A 13,419-nucleotide genomic window follows, 5' to 3' on the forward strand; every position below is an offset into this window, starting at 1 on the left:
CACATCAACGTAGCCTAGAATTATTTTCAACTTATTGTTGGCGAACAATTGCTAAATCACCTAATTCAGATAATAAAAAGTGCTCATATTTTAAGGCTGCGATAATTAATTGAGTGCCATCTATGGATACACTATCTCGTCTGAAAAAATCAAGCGGTAATCAAAATAGGAACCTACCGGCAGTTGACCTAGATAGTATGCAAATTCTCATGTCTTATGTGTCCGTGTAGGAATTCCGTATTTTAGTTTTCACGTTTCCAGTACGAGTGCTAATAGATTAAATTCCAAATATCCGCACATCCCTGCAGACAGTGATCGATCTTGCATGGTTTTTTTCTATATAAGATTATTTACAACCACTAACATATATAACAGCCAGTAGTACAACAGTTAAATGCAAGTCGGTAGGAAATTTGTCATGGGATGGTCAAAAGAAAGTATCTGCAGTTTCGGATAACTCGACGTGGCTTTTGAAGTATCGCTCGTTTCTAAGAAGTATTATTTATTGAGTTCTCGACAACTTAACAATATTTTGTTGCTGTCGGTCATTTTGGTTTTCAATTTGATATAATTTAACAGGACGGGCATATACAAGTGGCACAATGTTGACGTAAGATCGTTCTTTTGTGTAGTTTTATGGAATTCTGCGTTGTTCTACAGAGAGTCGCATAATGGCTCATGAAAGTATCAAGCCATACTCAACGCATGTTACTCGACTTGATGTTTTTTGGTATCTTGAACATGCGTGATATGCTGTACGCATAACGACTGACAGAATTAAATTGTAATATAATAATTTAGTAAGAAAGTATTCAAAAGTCACTCATCCTGAAGCCAACATCACAATAGCACTTTAAAAATTGAATTGTATAATTACCGAAGTAGATAAATAATTTTTTCAAACATGCAAACATGAAAGCTACGGATAATATTAATTGAAACATTGAAAACATACATGTGGCTAGAGCTCAATTAAACGTAACGTTTTAACAAAAGGTGTGATTTAGCAATGGATTGTAATTTATAGTTTTTTTAATGTATTTAAAGTAATACACATAACGCATTAAAGATATTGGAAAGTAGCGAAAATAGTCGGCTGCTGTGCGAAGCTGTATATTTGAATTTTAGAGATCTACCATCGAGTGAAATCTCGCAGGCCTTGGTGACTAAACTGCCATAATGACGGATTAAAATCAAGCGCGAAGCAAGTTCAGAATAAATCTGAACGTCTCTGTATCACGAAACCTACACGGTAGGTCTTCGCAATATCTAAATTCCTGAGGCAAGTAAGAGGACGTCATTTGGACGTGCAGACGAAGTGAACGCAATAAGCAAAGAACCTCGGATAGCCGGAGAAGAGAACCGGTACCCTCCACTAAGCCGACTTCAACCGAGTTTCGGCTTGGATATAAAAGCTACCTCCAGGTATGCTCCGTTTAGTTTCGTTCCAGTACATCTGATCATAAGTCCGAATACGTAAAGTGAGTACCTTAGCCAAATATTATGCTGATAGATGCATCAACATCCGGTTACCAACGTAGAACGTGTTTCTAACAATGTTAAAAAGTGGTATCAATTTATGTGTGATTATAATATGCAAGCTAATACGCTATAGTGAAGGATTACGTAGAAATTGGGCGAATGTTAATTTCATTTCTTCATTATTCAAATCTAGGGAAAAAACAGTTTCCATTTGATAAATTACATCATCAGTAAAAGAAACGTCATCCGGACTTAATACGAGAACGAGTCAATCGAATTCTTTTACACAATTATAGCCAATTCTTTGGAAGTGCTTGTGTAGCTACAGAACACAAAGTGACCAGTACATGGTCACGTGACGTACACTTTTATCCAGATATTTCTTCTTATTTATACTAGAATCTTGGGGTAAAATAACCATGGTTCAACAACTGTATATTTCCCGAGTTATTTCCATATTTTCACGGTTGTCCGTTACGTGCAGGGAATATTTAAATACGCTCTGGCTGATGAATATGATACTTTACTGTCGACATCGAAAGTCGAGATATTTTTAACATGTGAATCGCAGCTATTATACTAATTCATATTTTGTCATTAAAATAGAGAAAGTTGAATATTGAATACGTGATAGTCTCACCACGGTGAAAGTATTGTATCTTCACTGGGCAATTCGCTCACGATTATCTTACCTCGGTTATTGCTAAATCAGAACATGCATTCATTTTTCCAACGTTCATCATTACGACATTATCGGTAATAGTTTGAACAACAGCAGCTTTTGTGGTTTACTTCGTGATATTCACTGTAATCACGTATCCTATATAGCATGCAGATTGTTGCGGTTCGCACTTTCGCTACTTTACTTACTGTGCAACTTATCTCACGATTAAATATACTATTCAAACTTACATCTAATGCACAATGGGGAAAAATGGCTTTGGAAAAACTCGAAGGAAAAACGACCGTTGAATGAGGACATTTTTCCCTTCTACATTTCAGTTTTTCGGCCCATTTTTAAACTCGCGGGCCACGGAAATAATTATTTCTTTTGCTTGCACCATTGACCTTTACTTATGTTTCAGATGAATACGTACGTGCTCTTTTTGGTTGCGGCATTGGGCGTTCTATCAATAGCAACTGCATTTCCGCAGAAGGAGGGGCAAATCTTCAGTAACGAAGCAATAAAGCAGGCCCAAAACACTTTCCTAATCCCCAAAGATGCTACCATCCAGAAAGTCCAGGAAGGCATTGAGTTGGCAGCTTACGAATCGATCCCTGGCGACCAGAAGATCAACCTTTTCGAAATCCTTGGCGAACAGTTCCCTCCTGAGGTCGTAAATAATCTTCAAGCGCAAGTTGACCAAGTTGGACGCAACTGATTATTATTCAAGACGCAGCCTATTCGACTAGCTACATAAGATGGTCGACTTGATATCAACCTGCACTCAATTATCGTATTTATTCATTAAGTCATGCCCTGTACGATCACGAGTTGTATACCTTTTATATTTTCGTAAATAAATATGTACAAATTTTTAACCGATTGACAATCGTATCGCCAAACTTTTCAAAATTTATGCGAAAACAAAAAACAAAAAACAAAAACGAAAAATCTCACAACGAAACAAAAAAAAAACTGATATTGTGATAAATCAATCATGCGATAATTGACTCCACTATGAAAGATTAATTTCAACGGCGTTATGAAATAAATACATAAAAATACGTAGATATTTTGTCAAATAATATATCTAACTTGGCAATTCTGTCCCGAGAAAGTTACAGCACAGTTTAAAAGGTACACTTTCACTTCATGCCATGCAAGTGTAGTTAAGCAACACTTCGATCTTTCGCGTCATATTGATGCACGGCGTCGGTAATTATTTTTTGAAGACAAATAATACAAGTTATATAACTGCGTATAAATTATGTACTTGGATAAAAAGCTTGAATATCACGTTACAGTGTTATCGATATTAATTAGTGATAAATAATCAATAAAATAACTTGAATGCACTAGATATGATTTGTAGTCAAAGTTCTTTTGCACGGAAAGACGGAGATCAAGATTTTAATTCACACAGATTTGATATCTACGAATCTACATAAATTGAAGAATTTCAGCTATTTTCACCTACTTCGAAATCAGAAAATTAATTTTTCTTTGTTAAATTTCTATTGGCACGAAAAATCGATCTTCAACGATGCAATATTTGAAAACTATAAGTTAAATCGAAAGAAAGAAAAATACGAATGTTCTTGCAGGTGGTACTACTGGGTGCCTGAAAAAAAGATGGGCTTGCACATTTATGATTTTCAAATTCGGTATGGAGTACCAGCATTATACATACATAGTATTAATCCAATCTGAGGAAACAGACATCCCTGTATTTTGTTGATCAATAACCTGGACAATGTGAGAATTACTAAGATGTATGTTTCACAATATTTCATTTATTTAATAAAAACAATTGACGGTCGCTATAGTAAATATAGGAAAGTTGCGTATATTTTGGGATATAAAAATCATGAGATAATGTTTGTACAGTAATGATAAATAAGTTACAAATGATGAGAGCTTGAATCTATAGTGTTAGAGGAAAATATATTTGAACAGAATTATGAAAAGTTGCCTAATATGCAGTTTTTTCTCGTGTACAATTGCATATGATTAATATCTTCAATTGTAAAACTTCTTGTTGCATTGAAATATCTGTAGTTTTGTTAAAGACAGTACATAATATCTGTACCCAACTACATTACCGATCTGATTCAACCAGAAATTCAGAATTGTATCATAAATTTTTGCACATTAAACCGTTTTTACATCTGAAAAATTGAGTAGAATGTACGAATCGAATCTCTCGACTGTTCCCAGAAAATTAGTTCAATTTTGTTTTGATTGCAAGTATTAAAAAATAAATTTTCGAATAGCTAACTATCCATTGGATAAAAATATCTGACAATTTCAATTTTCGTCAAATTAATTTGTTAGTGTAATCGAAAAATCTACCTGTAATTCTATAATTAGCAGTATAACTTATAGAGCAATCAAGAAGGATATTGATGTATGAAGTTGAACGTGAGTTGAATTCAGATAACAAAGTTTGCGCTCAATTACGGTATTTTAATAATTATAGCAATAACTGTTTTCACGTTAAAATTATATTTAATTCCAAACTGTAGTTATTTGGTGAACGGTAAGTAAATAAGAATTATTGTAAATTATTTTACAAAAAATCCTACCATATCATTTAAATTTTCAGTTTATGCTCGAATTTGTATCATTATTTATTCAGCTTAAAGAGGAAATCATAAAACATATTTGATCGTGGAATAAAATGAAGAATGCTATTTAGATTCAATAAACTTAAGTTGCTAGGGCAAAATTATATCAACAGAACGAAAAGAATTTTGATACTTTATTCTGCACTATCTTTTATGGGAATTATGCACAACTTCGATGGGAAAATAAATATTGAACTTGACCTCCGAATCATACGTGTATGTAGTTGTAATATCGTAAGTCTTGTAGTAGTTGCAGACCTCTCGAATGAAGCATCACAAGCTGTTGTTCATTCCAACATATAATTGTTGTTTTTCGCTGTGATTTTCAGTCCATAACATTTCTTTTAATTATTATATTATTATCATTATTCAGTGTCGTTTAGGGTAGCGATAGACTATGGTTTTTAAAAATTTTTCTTTACCATTATCATTTTTTTCTCGGTTGAAGATATTTGTAAGTGATTCTTAAGCCTCATTGTACACCGAGTAAGAAAAATGACGTTATGTGATTACACATCATTAAATGTGCATACTAAGAAATGTATGCAAAAAAAAAATGTAATACTTAAAAGTAGCAATACAACGGATATACAAAGTAAAAAAAAATTATCAAGTTCTGCTTATGTTCACCACGCATTTAGGTTTATGTGATGCACTGTTTAAGACTGTATTAGTCCCGGCTTAAGATTTATTTCCTGTAACATAAACATACACATCAGTTTAACGATTATATCATACTCCGAAAATGATGTATAAATAAAATAACACTAAATAAAGTGATCAAACAATAACATATACCCATTAGTCGTTTTACGTACCTAGACCTCTTGGAACTTTTTCCATTTCTCTCAGAGCTCTGATCACGGGAGCGTTTTCTGCTACTGGATGATGAATGTGAAGATTTGTGTTTGTCGTGTCTGTCACTCTTCTTGGGGCTACTTGAAATAAACATTGAACAGAGTTTAGTTTTTTTGAAAAATAATGTTGAGAAAATGTGAATCACCTGTGTCTGGATGATTTGGAAGGAGACACTTTCTTGTGTGACCCTCCACTCCGAGACCGATCCGATCTTTATCAAATGATAAATTCCATTTTAGTAGCAATGCAGCACAAATATAAAAAATTAAAAATTAAGATTTGGTTTTATTTAGTGTTGTTTGCGTAATACCTGTGTTTTTCTGAGGATTTTCTGTCTCTACCGCTCGATGAGTTTCTGCTCTTTGAACTGGATGAACTCTTATGCTTTGAACTATGCCTTGTGAATAAATAAAATAGGATAAGTATCTATTTTACTGTTTTCATTGGAATGAATTATGTATTGAAGTCGATATTATTTACATGGATTTACCACATCTACAAAAGTACAATTTTTCTGTTCATCACTATCATAACTTTAGCACTACTTTTGAAAAGTTATACACACCTATTCTTGGAAGGAGATGATGATGACCCTTTCCCAGATTTTTGTTTACCAACATTATTGTAATCATCCTGAAATCGAACGTCTCCTCTTTCTTTATCTTCTTCTGCAGCCTCTCGTTCGAGATCAGACCAATCCTTCCCAGATTCTTCAGAGGTTCCTAATTCCTCTGTTGTGAAAATCAGAGTAATCGAAAATCATTATCACGGGTTATATGGTTTTTATTTATATACTTGCGACATTATCCCTATTCCTTTCATGTTAAATGTTATCAATAAAGCGATGGAATAATATACTCGTATGTTATACGTAATTAAAGATTGCATTCTTATATCTCATAAAGTAGAAAAATATTAAACTAGGACTTTGAACCGACTAATAATTGTAAGTTTGAGTTGAAGTATGAATGAACAATTTAAATCAGGAATGTTATTGATTACCTTCACTATCAGAATCTTCGGAAGCCTCCGAATATTCTGAGTCATCATCAGATTCGTCCTCACTTTCGATGTCTGTTGGCTGAAAACGGGAATAAATATGATAATGGAGAAGATGTAATTCACATTTCGAATTTACAATTATCATTAATCTTCTCTCTATTCATTATAATTTACCTCATAGGCATCATCTTCCTCTTCTTCTTCATCTACATCTTCATTATCATCATCGGACTCTGGGTCAAGGAAAGTCCAACCACCGCTATCGAAAAATCCCTCAGGATCATCCGTGATTGTTTTCATAATTTTTGTCCAATTCAAGGATTGTACACCTTCGGAGTATCTGATATCACAAGAGCTGGAAAGAAGAAAATTTTTTTAAAATAATATTCATCTCGTTTTATGACATTTTAAGCATTTAGACATTTATATAACCATAGAAGTTCAAGTGTCCAACTTACTTTAGCCACTCTTTAACATGATCGATCATGTTCATTGGGACTGCATTGACCATAGATACTTTTCGATGGTAATCCTTAAATACAAATATCATGTCGAAGTTCTTCAAATGAAATTGAACTCGTTCAAAGTGAACGAGCTCCACATCTTCAAGTGTGATCACAAATGGGGGCTGGAATAATACACTTTTAGTTATACTATTTTCAGAAGTAAACACAGCTATACTAAACCAAGTAATTGAGCAATATATTTTAGCAGAGTAATTATTATGAATTATCTACTGTGTATTGGTAATATTGATATTTTACCCATTCTGTAAGGTTAACAAGACAACCGCTTGTAGGTTGCAGTAGTACGGTGCTGCGGAAAGGTGCACCTGGGAAACCCAGCTCCCTGAATGGTGTATCAAATTCTATCTCTTGCTTGGTCATTCCTTCTACCTAGAGGGCAAGTATTAGTAAAGGAGATTCAATATTTGGGTTGCGGTAGCAGAGTTATAACAGCTTGAAATAACTTACAATCCATTTCAAATTACAGGGCTCAAGGTAGCGAGAAAAATTAATTTCTTATTCTGGGCCGTTTTCAAATTTGATTAGTCAACCTAGCTCAATGTTCAAGATTCTCCAAGTTTCCAAGATATATTCGAAAAATATTTGGCGGAATAATTTCGCAAGCAATAAAATTTTTGATACCTCGATAAGATGTATGTTTAATCCTCTACTAATAACATTAATTATTATGTGCACGATCATTTAGATGATTCAAGGTCAGAGTGTTATACACATCATTCTGCTCATCGTTAACAAAAGTTTGTACGAAATTAACGGTCTGCTAAACATTATAAAATACTATGACAAAATTAACTTCAAGTTTCTGGTGCACAGTGAGACATAAATGTTATTCACGGAGTCTTTGGTCATTCTGTTTCCTACTCTCAATTTTTGATATAGGTAGAACGTAAGAGATTCAAATCCTTCGTGTACTTCGCTTCAAACGAAAGTTAATCATACATTACGAATTTTCTAGACTTTCTTTCATCAGTTAAAAAAAATCTTCTTCATTCTTTCAACTTCTGCCCGATTATTAAAATTCTTAGTTTTTATGATTGCTCCGAATGTTGTACATTGACCCTGATGAAATGAGTAAAATACAAAAGCATAGAAGATATACCATGAGGATTTGATGAAACAGACCTTTTCAGCCAACCAAGGGTACTCAGGGCTTTACGTAAAATGCTACAGGTTGGCTTCATCACCAGCGTGATGGGTCAGGTTCACCCAATCCTTACGGTACGTATTCAAATGTACCATCCATGTCGTACTTTTTCGCAAAAACTCTTGAAAGCAGTTTTCAATTTGTGACGAAGTTCGCGTTCTGACTGCTCAGCAGCTAGATCATCACGGTCATGCATGTGTTGATGTTTCCCCAGATCTGTTGTAATTTCTCCCACTTCTGTGTAGAATTGAACATCGACATGTTTTTTCTTGCCAAACATGATAGCGTGCTGAAATCCATCAAAAATAAATATAACATCAGGAGATGATTAGGTTTGTAAAAAAGATTACAGTGAAATTTACACTTACAGGAAAATTTGCGATTTATAATTGTCAAACTGCGATTTTCAAATACTCACTTTGAGATGGAAGTGTAGAAGAATGATCATTTCTCCGTCACATGGTTGGAAAAATGCATTTTTAATATTATTATACAGAATGTCTACTTTGTCTCCTCTAACTGAAGTGTAACGGAAGCCATTTGTATGAGCTTCTAGACCTCCCGTCATCCTTTTGCTAACAATATTTGGTCGAATATACAGATCTTTTAACTTTGGATTTCCTTTGTTTTGAGAAAGAACAAGTGTATCTTGTTTTACTAGATCTTCCTTTTCTCTTTCTTCTGCTTCTCTATTCTTGAACTTTTTCTGTACTTCTTTTATTAGTCTGAACGCAGTATTCAAATTCGATGATGGCGCAGATATTTCGCCAGGCTCTTTGACATTTGTACTTCGATATGTTCTGAAAATTGTTTAAAAGAAAATAAAAGACACTTCAATATTACAGTCAATCCCTTGTTTTCCGAGTATAAGCTGACTCCTAATTCTGGAACAGTATTTCAGGGAGTTTTTCTTAGTTACCCACGTATAAGATGGGGGCGATTTTGGCGAGTATTATAAATGACAAAAAACCTCAGTTTATAATCGGAACAATACGGTACTTGATTTGGGTATTAAAAATAATCCAACACTTAATGTAATCTTAGTATAATCATTTGTACTAAAAATTCTGTCAATATTTAACATTTTCAAGGTATAATCATATACTGACACTTCTTTGACAAACGTAGCATCCGGTTGTGGATAGGTACCACCTTCATTTCGGCCCATCGTTGCTCCGGGATGAAAGAAGTTTATTCTGAGGTAGGTATAGTCTCCTTCAACGGACTGAGATATATTCTTTATAGTTGAAATGTGAAATGGTACTGGTATACTGAATATTGGCAGGATAACGGTTTCGTATTTTTTATCTGAAAGTAAAACAAATATTGCGTATTGTTGATACTATTTTCAGGCGTTTGATCATCTGAAATAGCAAATGTAGGCATATTATCCTTACCAACATAGAGCTTTAGTTCTTTCACTTCCGTTTCGCGCGGCATGTGACTGAGACTCTTATAAGACACGGTAGATTTTCTCACTTTCTCTTCTTCTTTTCCTCCAGATTGTTGGGCCAAGCGAGCTTTTGCAATTTCGTTGAGTTGCTGCGCTAGTTCCTTTTGATGCTGTTTCCGCTTCTCTTCTGAACTATGTTCTGTACGCAGCTTTGATTCTATAACGGCTGTGCGCTTACCTCGTCCCAAAATTTCTGGTTTTGGTGTATTTTCTTTGCCACTTTCCTCTTCTTCCTCCTCTTCATCGTCCTTCAAATATATTCCAATATTCTTTACCTTTTTTTTAGATGGAGTCAAGACAGTAGCTGGTTGGCCCTGAAATATTATACAAATTATCATTCAATATAATAAGTTGGTAAATGTACTTCTGAGAATTCGTATTTAAAGTTTATAACTTTTTGAATATGAGGACCCCACCTCGTTAACCACGACTGTATCTCCTAAAAACAGGGCGTAAATTTTTCCTTCTTTTTCAGTTGCATCAGGGTTTGCAAGGTTGGAAAGACCGATATTAATATTAAAAACCATTCCCTTCTTAGCCAATGAATTCGTTTTAGGAGCCAGTAGCAAAGAGCTCTCCCTAAATTCAATGCCCATAGCAAATCCAAAGTTTTTTGTCAGATGGTCCAATAACTCAGGTCTCTCTGACTTGACGTATTGATGGCCAGTCTCATATACCTCGCTGATTTTTGCACCAGCTATCAATTTTTTCAATATTTCCTCTTCCAATTGAAGAAGAAAGTTATAATTGTCCTGAGAAAAAATGACGGCTTCGATAACAAATAGTAGTACAACATATTTGATACAGAAAATTCGCTGAAGTTTACTCTATACCTCGATACTTTTCGTTGGGTTCACCAGAAGTGTTCGAACTATGTTGGAACAGTAAGACTTGTAGCGAACTCCTAAGGAACAGACGATAACACCAAAGTGAAGTGTATTTTTATCGCTGACAACACTGAACTTTAAAGAGTAGTTGCCTCCGCTTTGAATAATTGCAGGGTAACACATATCAACTTGCGTCAAATCGACTCCAGTAACATATTTTTTGTTTGTTATAGCTGCATCTACTCCTTCAGCCAGTTTGGAATGTTTGACTTTCTGTAAAACACAAGCTTATGAATAAACATAATAATGTTTCATCACGTCGAAGGATTTGTCATTTAGATTCAGGTGTACTTTCGAAAAAAAAAACTCCAGTACCTTATCAGAATCAATTATTTCCATAATTTGGTCTTTCAGGTATTTTGTAAAAACGTCTACCGATACTAGACAAGCTTTTTTTATAGCTAATATTTCCATGTCTTCTTTTGGGCACATTACATAGGCTGCTGCGGCACTGATGTCAACCTAAAAATAGAAAAAAAGTTGACAAATAAAATTACAGAAAAAATTCAAGCATTTAGGTTAAATGAATACAATTAAATTAGCATACTGTTTCAAAGGATTTTGCTTTCAAAGCAGCCCTCCACGAATCCATAAATGGACCCGGGTAATGTTCCTTTGAAAAAACTCCCAGAGTTTTGCCCTTTTTGCTGTTCTTTATTACCTCGATTAGCTTGGCAAAATTAGCTTTATCCTCGTCCGTCTATATAACAAATAATGTAATTTCAGATTAAGAAATTTATTTCAATTTTAAAATGCATTTGAAATAAAATGATCAATAATAACGCACTAAAATATACCAACCAGACCTCAAGGCTTACTGCTAACAATTAAAAATGCGATAAAACATGAAAAATGAAGTCTCTTTACATGCTTTCTACTTTGCACTACTGCTATGTCTTTTGATCTTCATAGTGTAATATTGTTCGATATCTTATTTAAGTGTAACCAGGATATTCTCGAGTAACATTATTTATCAATAGTGAGTTTCATTGTGAGATAGAATTTATTTTGCTTATGGTATTAGATTATGACCATATCTTAAATAAATAATGCTTAGTCTAGATGGTCAGAATCTAACGAGCTAAGTATACTTCAATTCCAAATAAATGCTACAGTTAAATTACTCACCCTATCACGAACAAACAATTTTACTGGAGGGACTCCAGTGTCTTCAGTTTTCTGATTTTCTACACTACGTAAAAATTCAATCTTCTTCTTGCTGGCAAGAAAATTGATCGAGTCTTCAGCTAATATCATAATAGTATCGGTGAGCTCGTAACTAAGTAGCCAAGTCTGAAAAAGTTCCATGCATCTTTAAATATTTTATAGATATGCGGCATGAAGAACTATTGAAAAGATTGATGTTTCAAGATGTGAAAGATCGAAGACATCAAAATTCTACAAGATTGTAGTTTGCATTGTTGATGCAACAAAACATTGAAGAATAAAGAACCATGTTTTGGAACTTTAGAATTACTTCGAAGGAGTTGAGTTTGCAAAATAGAGATTTTTCTCAACATAGTTTTACATTGACATTATAAACTTTGACTTGATAAAATTCTTTTTATCAGTATACGTAGCCGGATGACAAGATTATGAAAATTGCAGTCAATAACAGACCAGCAAACCAGAGACACCTTTCGTGAAATGATACAAATATCATAAGATCGTTAAATAATGGTTACGATTAATGACGAATTCAAACTATCAATAACGTTAAAAATAGGTCTGGCCAAAATTGAACCTTAAATTGACTATACTGTGCTTCCAAATGCCATGAACTCTAGGTTTCGCCAAATTTATTAATTAAGCAAGAATAATACAATGTTTACAACTTGGATTCAATCGTTTGTTTACATTAATTTTTTGTACACTCTGTAAAACAATTTATGATAGTTATACATCTAGAAATATAGAATGGATAATTGATAAATTTAGTTATATGATCAGTATCATACCTGGAGGGCTGTAGACTTGCTGTATACAATATCTTCGTCAATTCCGACCGCCGACACGAGACTATCCATCTTCGCAAAACTATCATCCGTGCCGGATTCACCATCCTGTATAAGAAGTAGACATGTTTATAAAGGCCAATGTATTAAGTAAAAGTTTTCAAAACGAGACTAACATCGTTATACTCACTTTCCACGCTGCGTATAAGCGTTTTATTCGCCGGAAAAATGTGTCTTTATCAAGAGATACGTTTGCCATGGTACAAAGTTTTTAGGTTGATCTTTGTACACAATAAATTATTATGTGAAGGATGACGTACTCCTTCTGAATTAAGGCGAGAATGATAAGACTTGTTGAAACATTCACGGTACACCGTTCAACTTCAACTCATCACGCATACTTGTGTTACCAAGATTCCAAAATTCCGACGGCACGCTCAAACTCCGACTTCCGATGCGGACATGGCGGGATTACAACCAAAGCCTGAGAGTTTGTATATGAAAGAAGGGGCAGCTTGTATCCCTTCCGAATTTCCGGAAATGTGGTTATGGTGGCTTTTACAGGCGTTTTTCACAGCCCTGTAATATCCGACCGGAACAACCACGGGTATGTTCCGATATACACTGCGAGCACTGTTCAGTGGTCTTACTGGGGAGAAATTCGGTCCATTATTGGGAAATCATCCACTCAGATACGCTACCTGACGGATCAAATATAAACTACTCTATGCAGGTCAAGCTTAAACTGCTGATATCAAATATAATATGTGAGAAATGTAGTTTAAAAGTGTTAAACTTTTTTTTAAATATTAAGTAATCA

The 13,419-nt window shown here is 34.2% G+C and overlaps 2 protein-coding genes across 5 annotated transcripts; one reads left to right on the plus strand and one right to left on the minus strand.

Annotated features, from left to right (window-relative positions):
* The first annotated feature begins 1,371 nt into the window (after nucleotides 1-1,371).
* Nucleotides 1,372-3,024, plus strand: LOC107226454. The gene is made up of 2 exons (XM_015667270.2): nucleotides 1,372-1,481; nucleotides 2,568-3,024. Exon 2 carries the CDS (start codon nucleotides 2,568-2,570, stop codon nucleotides 2,862-2,864), a length of 297 nt encoding a protein of 98 aa, XP_015522756.1. The 5' UTR covers nucleotides 1,372-1,481; the 3' UTR covers nucleotides 2,865-3,024.
* A 1,727-nt stretch (nucleotides 3,025-4,751) lies between these two features.
* On the minus strand, nucleotides 4,752-13,210 carry LOC107226455 (FACT complex subunit spt16). 4 transcript variants are annotated; one of them, XM_046735103.1, is made up of 20 exons: nucleotides 12,790-13,210; nucleotides 12,603-12,707; nucleotides 11,773-11,937; nucleotides 11,192-11,344; nucleotides 10,960-11,106; nucleotides 10,591-10,857; nucleotides 10,174-10,509; nucleotides 9,702-10,071; nucleotides 9,414-9,612; nucleotides 8,723-9,104; nucleotides 8,411-8,593; nucleotides 7,398-7,529; nucleotides 7,092-7,261; nucleotides 6,808-6,988; nucleotides 6,634-6,712; nucleotides 6,197-6,362; nucleotides 5,942-6,028; nucleotides 5,777-5,842; nucleotides 5,592-5,711; nucleotides 4,752-5,468 (listed from the first exon to the last, which is right to left on the minus strand). In XM_046735103.1, the coding sequence occupies exons 1-20, from the start codon at nucleotides 12,856-12,858 to the stop codon at nucleotides 5,462-5,464; spliced, it is 3,384 nt and encodes a 1,127-aa protein (XP_046591059.1). In that variant the 5' UTR covers nucleotides 12,859-13,210; the 3' UTR covers nucleotides 4,752-5,461. The 4 variants fall into 4 exon arrangements, with proteins under 4 accessions (XP_046591059.1, XP_015522758.1, XP_015522760.1 ...); XM_015667272.2 differs by having other exon boundaries at nucleotides 5,592-5,708; nucleotides 12,790-13,209; XM_015667274.2 differs by lacking the exon at nucleotides 5,777-5,842 and having other exon boundaries at nucleotides 5,592-5,708; nucleotides 12,790-13,209.
* Nucleotides 13,211-13,419: the final 209 nt, after the last annotated feature.

The sequence above is a fragment of the Neodiprion lecontei genome, chromosome 3 (genome assembly GCF_021901455.1).
Source record: "Neodiprion lecontei isolate iyNeoLeco1 chromosome 3, iyNeoLeco1.1, whole genome shotgun sequence".
In the NCBI taxonomy this organism is placed as follows: Eukaryota; Metazoa; Arthropoda; class Insecta; order Hymenoptera; family Diprionidae; genus Neodiprion; species Neodiprion lecontei.

What these genes read in the sequence shown, in the direction of transcription:
- LOC107226455 (XM_046735103.1), bottom strand. Translation starts at nt 12,858, where the DNA reads ATGGCAAACGTATCTCTTGATAAAGACACATTTTTCCGGCGAATAAAA. An exon ending in AAATAATTGATTCTGATAAG is followed by an intron (nt 10,858 to 10,959) that starts GTACTGGAGTTT and finishes TGTGTTTTACAG; the next exon opens with AAAGTCAAACATTCCAAACT. An exon ending in CGAAGATTCTGATAGTGAAG is followed by an intron (nt 6,363 to 6,633) that starts GTAATCAATAAC and finishes TTTTCACAACAG; the next exon opens with AGGAATTAGGAACCTCTGAA.
- LOC107226454 (XM_015667270.2), top strand. Translation starts at nt 2,568, where the DNA reads ATGAATACGTACGTGCTCTTTTTGGTTGCGGCATTGGGCGTTCTATCA.